Genomic DNA, 9,781 nt, shown 5'->3' with positions numbered 1-9,781 from the left:
TTGTTTTAACAGAAGTTCTATAGCCGGTATGTACAAAAATTAGACTGCGTACAAAAACTGAAAAACCCATGAAGAAAGTAAAAAGATAGAGTTTTTTAAGTCTCCAGGTGCCTGTGCCAGTCCATGAAAGGCCTGTGATAATATTGATGGAAAGTGCCATCAATTTTCTCCTGTATTAACCAGTCCTCTTCCTACCGGCGCGCTGCCTCCTTTGAAAGGTGATCTGCCCCTGTGTTGCGCTCCCTGTAGATGTGACGGCATACAAAGTTATCAAAAGATGCTATCAATCTATGAGCCTCATCCAAAATGTGCGTCAATGAGAAAGCAGAGCAATGAGATGATCTATTGAGCCAGTCGCAGACGAGTTTGGAATCCCCAAAGAGTTGGAGCTGGGTGCAATTTTTCTCAAGGGAAAAATGAAGGAGGTGTTTTGTAGTGGCAAGCTCAACAAAATTGTTTGTGCCTCTGCCCAGGTGCATTTGGAGTTTGAAGCAGTGGGAGTCACTAAGGTAGAGGATGGCTCCCCCTCCGCAGCCCTCATCTTGGGCTGACCCGTCAAAATAGGCCCATGGGTATGATTTGTCAATGGATTCCGGGTGGAGGTTCCTAGGGGGAGGCTGAGGGGGATCCTCAGGGATAGAGTCAAAATCAGCTATGACTCGGGATCTGATTGAAGGCCAGTGGGGGATTTTGAGCTCGAAAATGGCTCGGTTTCGAGCTGTCCAAAAGGCCCAGCTCATCAGCAGCGACAGATTTCTGTCCTTTCCGTTGTGTCCACCAAGCCAGCAAAGCCAAGCCTCTCGGAGGTTTCCCCCGCGCCAACCCTGAAGGTGGGGGTACTGTGCCTGAGGTTCCATTGCTCAGAGATAATAGGGAAATCCAGGAAGAGGTGTTCAGTGCTTTCCTCATTGCATCTGCACAGGTGACACCGGAAAGGTCCATGAAAGGATCTCTTCATCAAGTTCAGGCCGGTCGGTACTTTGTTGAAAAGGATGGACCACATGAGTACTCGCGTTCTGGGGGCCGCTTTTAATTTCCAAAGAGCCTTCCACCATGGTTCTAGATTTTCCAGTTTGTGAGCTTCCATGAGCTTTAAGTACCCTTCCTTTGGCAAGTATCTGCCGTTCTTGGCATGAGCCCACACAATTTCATCTTCTCCTTCAGTGATTCTAATGTGAGCTTGTGTGAGGGCATCAGTAAATAAATCCCAGGCCTGTTGCCATTGGGCCGGAAGTTGTAGGTCCTGGGCCGATTTCCAGGCCTGCTGAAATAAGGTGGAATTTGTGGAATCGGCAATGTGACATAGGTGTGTGTATCCATGATCCGCCAGGAAACCCAACACTTCAGCCGGGAGCCTGTGAGCGTTCCCACATCCAATCCAGGGGTCGACCCCAATACGAACAGCATTTCCTTCTCGAATCCTCCATGTTAGACCCTCCCGGATGAGGGGGAGTGAGTTTAGTACCGCCTTCCAGATGGAGGAAATGTTGTTGGTGTTACGGTGGTCCTGCCTGATCCAGTCCATAGAGCTAGATGGAGAGATGTACTTAGCATGGGCAACTTTTGTCCAGAGACTCCATGTAGTTATGATCTACCATCCCAATTTTGCTGCCAGAGCTTTGGCAAAGATGTCCAATTTCTTGATGCCCCATCCTCCCCATTTTTTGGGTCGAGAGATGGTGTCCCACTTAACCCAAGCAAAGAGGCTACCCTGCTTTTTTCCCTTCCATAGAAAGCTGCTACAGATACTTTTGAGCCTTGCTAGAATTCCCCTGGGGATCCAAGCCAAGGTCATCCAGTAAACTGGGGTTGCTTCCAATACAGCTTTGATGAGGACCAACCTGCCAGCTCGTGAAAGGTATCTGTTGTACCAATTGTTTAGTCGCTTTTCTACCTTAGAGATGAGCCAGGTCCAGTCCGCAATTTTGTAGCCCAGGGCCTTCAGTCGAAAACCCAAATACTTCAGACCTTCCTCCAAAGAAAGTAGAGTGAAAGGGAAACGACGGAGGGAAAATTGTACTTCTTGCCGGGAGCAATCTGTAGCAGTCAGAGTGGACTTGTGGATGTTGATAGCCATGCCTGTTGCCTTCTGGAAGAGTTCAAAGACATGCTGTAGGACAGTGGTGTCTCCGATGTTGCCGTTCAAGAAGATGAGGACATCGTCCACAAACAGAAGGTGCGTTAAATGGCAATTTTCTGTGATCTTGATGCCCACAATCCTGCCCCTGCTGTGTTTGGCTCCAATTGATCTGCTGAGGCCTTCCATGATGAGGAGGAAGAGTAGGGGGGAGAGCGGGCATCCCTACCTTAAGCCTCTTTCGACCGAGAAGAAAGGAGTGGGAGCTCCATTTAATAGAACATTGTAAGTGACATCTGTGACGCAACTCATAATCCATTTGATGAATAGGAAGGGAAAACCCAGGTGTGTGAGGAGCAGACAGATATAGAGCCAATTCGCTCTGTCGAAAGCCTTTGTTAAATCCACCTTCAGAATCATGCCTTTCAGCTTCTTAGTGTGCATAGAGTGGAGGAGCTCCTGAGCGGTTCCAACTGCCTCATGGATTTGTCGGTGCTGAAGGAAAGCAAACTGCTCAGAGGAGATATGAGCCGAGAGGATGGGCTTAAGCCAATTAGCAATGATTTTGGCTATGATTTTGTACAGGCAGTTACACAGAGAGATGGGGCGGAAATCATTGAAAGAGGAGGGCTTGTCAGCTTTGGGGATGAGGGCGATGAAGGTGGATTTTATAGCTGGAGACATTCTTCCTGAGAGGCGACAGTCCTCCACCACCCTTAGCAGGTCGTGGCCCAGGATGTCGAAAAAAGCCAGGTAGAATTCAGCAGGCCAGCCGTCAGGCCCTGGGCTCTTGTCTCTTTGAAAGCCCTTGATGGTGGCTTCAAGTTCCCCCAGGGATACCTCCTTGGATAGTTCATCTGCCTCATCCCCCTCAACAAATCGGGGGAAAAGTTCTGCTGTGCGCATTACCTCCAGAATGTTGGCCTCACCGGAGGCTGAGTATATGCTTTTGAAATGAGAGCTGGCTAGGGCAGCCAATTCTCTGGAGGTGTTAACTTTGTATCCCTGGTCATTCTGGAGCTCCCAAATGGTGTTGATGGCCTTTCGCCCATTCGCGAAGCGGTGATAAAACTTGGTGTTATCATCTCCTTCCTTGAGCCAGGTCGCTCTGCTTCTAAGACGCCAGCTTCCTTCTCTGTCCTTGAGAATTTGGGTTCTCTGCTTGATCAGATGGATATATTGTTCCTTTTGCTCGAGGGAGGTGAAGGTGCCCTCCGATTTCTCTTCAAATTGAGAGATGGCCTGTTCGGCAAGCTTGAGACAAATATCCTCCTGTTCCCTCTTCTTGTGCACCCATCTCCTGGAGAGACCTTTAAGCTCCTTGAGGTTTTTAACAAACCCTTTTGCCGGATCCAGCTCCCCTGTGATCGGGTGAGATTACCAGTACTCAGTGACCAAACTGATGTAGGAGGGATCCCTAAGCCAGATGGAGTTGAATTTGAAAGGGGCAGAGATCTTGGGTGAGCTATCATCCAGTTCCAGGAAAATGGGCCGGTGGTCCGAGATACCGCCATTGCCTACCCATTGCCTAGCGCATGGAAATCTGGCATAAAAGGCTTCCTTAATGAGAAAACGGTCCAGTCTCCGAGCCAGACTTTGGCTACCAGAACGATTGTTTTTCCAGGTGTGCTGTATTTTTGCCGAGGGGATGTCAATCCAGAGATGGTCTTCGAGTAATTGCAGGAAAACATCAGATAGCGGGTCTATCTGAGCCATATGGCCCCATGATTCCATGAACCCCAAGGAGAAGTTCAGGTCGCCACCAAGGATTACATTATCTGCCTGGAAGAGAGAGGTGCTGAGAAGCCTTCTCTAGTGGGTCTCTCTGTTTTGACAGGGCCCATAGACATTTATGACTCGAATCTCCCTCTCCAAATCTTTGGAGGAAATATCAGCTCCAATAAATACCTCACCTCCCCAAATGTTCTTTATATCAATAGTTCTGTTCTTGAAACCCATGGCAATCCCCCCAGATCGCCCAGAGGCATCCAATGCATGGAAGGTCCAGTCAGGCAACCAAGATTTCATGAGGGGAATGATCGTGTCAGCCATACAGAGGGTCTCTTGTAAAAGGATCATGTCGACCATCTCAGAGAGTAATAGTCGCTTCAGGGCTAATTTTTTCTCAGGGCTAGCCAAACCTCTACAGTTGTAGGAGACAAGCTTCATGGAGGGAGGGGGGGGAGGGTGTCCTTTGCTCTAAGAACCCTTTCAATAGTTTTCTGTTTGCCCTGGGCGACCTCCAGCCCAGCTTGGTCCTTCGCCTTGTGAAGATTGGAGGGTCTACCTCTTGCGGGTTTGGGCGAAGTCAGGGGGGACTCCACATCAAGACCTACAGCATCCGGGGGCCTCTCCTTTGCTCTCGAGCAGGTGGAATACCTCGGGGCAAAGTTAACCGAGGGGGAGGGGGGCGGGAGGGAAGGGGATGGGTCGGAGGAGAGGGAGCAGGTGGTGTAAATAGGGGGAGGCAAGGGGATGGGGCAGGATAGGAGGGGGGGGGTCGGCGGGGAGAGGGGGGCGGATGTGAGCCCAGAGAGAGGCCAGATAAGGAAGGGGGAGGGGGGAACAAATCCAGGGAAGATGTAAGGGGAGAGTGCGACGAAATAGAAGCCGATAGATGAGATGCAGAGATAAAGGGGGAAGGAGACATACCCGAAGAGAAGACGTCACCTTTTGCAGCCTTGGAACGTGTCAGTGGAGGAGAGGGAGGCCGCAAAGGAGTCTTGCCGCACTTCTTCGGAGCTGGACCAGGTGGCACATCCACTGTGTCTGATGTCTTGTTATGTTCAGTCGGCTGAGTCTCTGCCACAAGCGGAGGATGTTGTTCCGCTGGCAATTCCTGATCCTGGTCCTGTGAAGCCTGCTTCAGTTTCTGTAAGAGAGGGCAAGCCTTGTAAAGATGACCCACCTGGTGGCATCGTCTGCAGCGGTAGGGGATACCTTCATAATCAAGTGGTTGTTTTCACGAAAAGGACCTCCATTGAATAGTGATGAATTCCTGTAGGCCGCCTCTGGTATCTAGGTGAACAAGGATTCTAGCATATGCCATCATCCCCGTGGTTTGATAAGACTTGTCAAAATCCATGAATGTGCCGAGGGAGTTCCCAATTTTCCTAAAAATTTCCTCTGACTAGTATTGAAGGGGTAAACCGGGGAGCCTTATCCAGACCGGGCCGACCCCAATTTGTTCCGTCTCCGGATCGAAGAGGGGAGTCCAGCGCTTGAGAAGTACAAGAGCGTTCTCAAAGTGCCAGAAAGAAGAGAGAACCCAACTGGTGTGGTCAGCCCTTGCAAAGCGTAATGCGAACCACCCTCGGACGAAGGTCTGTACAAAGGGGATATCCGCCAAGTGTTGTCCCCATATTTCCGTGGCCCAGGCTTTCAGACGAGCCGTCGAGTAGTTCCTCCCTCTGATGCGACCTATGAGAACCCTGTCCGCATAGTCCATCATGTCCCCCCACTGGATATCTTCCTCAAGTCTAAGAATAATGTCGAAGAGCTGAGATTTGAAAACCCTTTGTTTCTTCAAGGGGTGGGAGGGGGGATGGCTAGGGGGAGCAGAGGTCCTCACCGCTTCCGGGGCCGCGGGCGAGGGCGGAGGGTTTGGGATGGGGGAGTTGAAAGAGATGGCTTCGGAGAGGAGAGGGATCGATGTAAAGCTGCCTGAGGGAATGGAAGGTGCAGAGACCGGGGGGCGGATGGCTAGAGGGGGTCAGATGACGAGCCGGGAAGAGGGGCCAACAAGGGATCCGGCGGAGCAGAAGGACCCGCACAATCCGGAGAGGGTTGGAAGCAGTCTGATAGGAACCCTAGGGTAGCCGGGGATGGCACAGAAAACTGCGACCAGGATGAGGGTTCGTCCGGAAAACCGGAGGTGGGGAGAACAGGACCAGAGGGATGCGGATAATCAACAATATTAGCAGAAAGGTCCTCGCTATACATACCTTCAGAGGCAGCAAAAGAGGTTTGCCAGATGGAGCCCTCCACTAGAGGATCCTCTGAATAATCTACTTCATCAAGGTCCATAGTGACAACTGCACTGTTAAATGCTATACCTCGAAACCAGATGCCGACGGGAAACTGGCACTGACAACAGCAACGGAAACGATCCAAATTAGGGACGAAAACCTCGGGGGCGGGGGGGGGTAGAACGCCAGGGGAGCCGGGGTAGGCACATGAGCCTAACTGTTGGGAGAAGGGAGGGTGAAAGCAAAACCCTCCAGAGCGCAAACAAAGAAGACCGAAAACCCTGAACAATGAAAGTGTAAAAATGGTGCAATGAAAGTGTAAATGAAGGCTAAGGCAGGTAAATGGAGGGGAGAGGAGGCACGGCGAATAAGAAAACCTATTAGGGGTAGCTGCAGGCTAGGTGTCGGCATTTTCAGTACCTCATACCCATGATAACCATAACGATTAACCCATTGTAGTTCTGTTGCAGAGGGTTGCCATCGCCAGAACCCGTTTCTCCAGAATTGCATTTATCGTAGTTTCATTTACAGATTTTCATTTGTTTTGTTGATTTCAAATCATCTACATGATTTCTAAAATAGGATTGTGTACATAAATATCCTTCCTTTCATAAGTAATTATGTTTGCTTAGATCATATTCTTTCTACTTTTGTTTTTATTATTTCAATTAAGATTGTTAATTGCAGTGCGTAGATCTTAATATAGATTGCTTTATAAATTTTGTCTTTGAATAGAATTAATTCCTTTTAGAATAGAAGTAATTTTCTTTCTAGAACATTAGTTTAGATAACTTTGTTTTTATCATTTTACATAGTAACTAACAGTAGTCAGTTAAAGAGGATCATTATAGCTTGTCTTACTTTCCTTTTCAAGAGTTGATTGTATTGTAAATATTTATTTTTCATTAAAAGCATAGGAACAAAGAAAATCCTTAAGAAAAACATCCACAATCATTATATGAATAAACACAAAAGGGATTCTAGCATATATAGTGCTCGATAATTTATGTAAGCAATTTAAGAACATTGAATTGACTAAACATTTTGGCATCGTTTTCGGGGAAGTGTAAATAGAAGCCTTGATTTATTTATAAAAAAAACATGATATGCATAGGGAAATAGACTCTATGGGTAGATTTGTAGGTAGAGGAAAGAGCTTAATTCCAACAACATCACTTACTCCACCATGACCTCATAGTGTCACATCACCCATACAAACTCGAATTCCATCCATAGCAGGTCTACATAGACTTCCCAAGGTATTAAGATCCGAAATCCAACCTAAAGTTTCACCAACTTCATCAACATAAGTTGTAATCGAAGAAGATCCCATATCCCCAACAACAGGAATAATTTTCCTATCTTCAACTGGAGAACAACTTCTAGATCAAGAGTTGGAAGTTCCTACTAAAGAAGAGGAAGACTAGACCTACTTCAAACCATAGATAGAAAAACTAGAGGAACTAGAGGAAATTGAAAACCCAATCATAGAAAAAGAAGCAAAACCCTATATTAGTTCTGAAGAATCTACAATGATTAGAGAAGGGGAAGGAGAGATACATAATTTAAATGGTGAACAACCTAGCATTGGAGGAAGAAGAGGAGGTGGAAGACAAGGAAGAGGATGTGGAAGAGATGGAGGAAGAGGAAGAGAAGAGAATATAAATCCAGAACTTTTTGGATTCCAAATCCTCGATGAAGATACAACTGTAACAATGAAAAATATATTACCCTCTATGATTCCAAACCTTCATAGGTTAAGGAGAAAAGACCCTGAGACATTTCTCTTTGAATTTTAAGTCTTGTGTATATCATATGATTATCTACATGATGCTCAAAAGTTGAAATAATTCCCTGCAACCCTTAAGGATACAACATCAAAATGGTTTATGGGTTTAGGAATAAACCCAATAAGAACATGGGAACAAATGAAAATTTCATTCTTAGAGAAATATAAGGATTATTGTATGCCCCATAACATTAAAGATGAAGTCTTTAAAATGATACAAAAGGAAGATGAAAATCTTGAAGATTTCGTTGAAAGATTTGCTTACAATGTAAAAAGGGAAAAACTGAATAATCTAGATGAGGAAACTTTGAAATCTCTCTTATTAAAATAAATTAGAGATGAATGGATTGATCTTCTCAATCTAATGGGTAAGGGAGACATTTCTCAGTTATCACTAGGAGAAATTTGTGAGTTGTGCATACATATTTCAAGAGGCAAAGCAAGAACTGGGAAAAATCCAAGAGATCCTCTTCTATCAAGGATTAATAAATCTGTAGGTGGGACAGTAAGTAGAGAAGAATTAGGAAATTTGCTTGATAACTTTTAAACATATATTTTAGGGACTCTTAATGAACAAATTGACACCCTTAAAATACAAAATAAGCAAAAAGCTGAAAATGTTGCATTGTCCATTTTCTGTCCTAAATGCAAAAAGAAACATGCCTTGAGAGAATGTTCTCTTAATTTAAAAAGTATAGAAACTTGTGTTATTTGTGCGGAAAATAATGATACAAAAAAATGTCCCTCAATACCGTGTATTAAAGTTGTTTATCAAGAAGAATGAATACCAAATCAGGTAAACCCTCTCTATTTTATTGCTAAAAGACCTTAGTAGAATCCACAGCCAAATACAGCTCAAGGTTTTAATCCCCAACCATTTGCACAATCTTTGCAAAGTAATTGTACTACCCCAATGCCTTGGCAATCTTGGCCACAACCTTGGTCACAAGGATGGAAAAATCGTTATGGAAAATTCCCTCAATATCCTCAGTAGCCTCAATATCCACAATTTCAGCAATCATATCCTACTTTTCCTCCAAAATATTATCCTCGACCTATTCAACAAACTCAACCTCACAATTTGAATCCACAACTTTCATTACCATTTCCCCAAATACCAAATAAATTGCATGCCCAACCACTTCCAAATCCAAATAATAATAAAAGTTCACAACCAGTTTACTATATGGAAGGGCAAAATTTTCAAACCTACATGATAACTCCACTAGATCTAAATAACGTCCAACTTAGATCTAGAAGAATATTAGAAAATAAGTCTCTAATGCCAGGGGAGGGGAGGGGGGGGGAGGGGGGAGGGGGGGTGGTGGAACGCCACGGGAGCCGGGGTAGGCACATGAGCCTAACTGTCGGGAGAAGGGAGGGTGAAAGCAAAACCCGCCAGAGCGCAAACAAAGAAGACCGGAAACCCTGAACAATGAAAGTGTAAAAATGGTGCAGTGAAAGTGTAAATGAAGGCTAAGGCAGGTAAACAGAGGGGAGAGGAGGCACGGCGAACAAGAAAACCTATTAGGGGTAGCTGTAGGCTAGGTGTCGGCATTTTCAGTACCTCGTACCCATGATAACCATAATGATCAACCCATTGTAGTTCTATTGCAGAGGTTTGCCATCGCCAGAACCCGTTTCTCCAGAATTGCATTTATCGTAGTTTCATTTACAGATTTTCATTTGTTTTGTTGATTTCAAATCATCTACATGCTTTCTAAAATAGGATTGTGTACATAAATATCCTTCCTTTCATAAGTAATTATGTTTGTTTAGATAATATTATTTCTACTTTTGTTTTTATTATTTCAATTAAGATTGTTAATTGCAGTGTGTAGATCTTAATATAGATTGCTTTATAAATTTTGTCTTTGAATAGAATTAATTCCTTTTAGAATAGAAGTAATTGTCTTTCTAGAACCATTAGTTTAGATAACTCTGTTT

At 45.1% G+C, this 9,781-nt stretch overlaps 1 protein-coding gene across 1 annotated transcript; it reads right to left on the bottom strand.

Moving 5' to 3' along the window:
* Positions 1-739: 739 nt before the first annotated feature.
* LOC149239799 (uncharacterized) lies at positions 740-1,525 on the bottom strand. Its single transcript, XM_089369972.1, has one exon. The coding sequence runs from the start codon at positions 1,523-1,525 to the stop codon at positions 740-742; it is 786 nt and encodes a 261-aa protein (XP_089226098.1).
* Positions 1,526-9,781: the final 8,256 nt, after the last annotated feature.

The sequence above is a fragment of the Pinus tabuliformis genome, chromosome 8 (genome assembly GCF_031772625.1).
Source record: "Pinus tabuliformis cultivar Carrire ecotype Pingquan chromosome 8, CPIR1, whole genome shotgun sequence".
Classification (NCBI taxonomy): domain Eukaryota; kingdom Viridiplantae; phylum Streptophyta; class Pinopsida; order Pinales; family Pinaceae; genus Pinus; species Pinus tabuliformis.
Note: the sequence above shows the minus strand (reverse complement) of the source record. Positions and strands in the feature narration are given on the sequence as shown.

Bases quoted from the DNA above. Each gene is read 5' to 3' on its own strand.
- LOC149239799 (XM_089369972.1), bottom strand. From the start codon at position 1,525: ATGGACTGGATCAGGCAGGACCACCGTAACACCAACAACATTTCCTCC.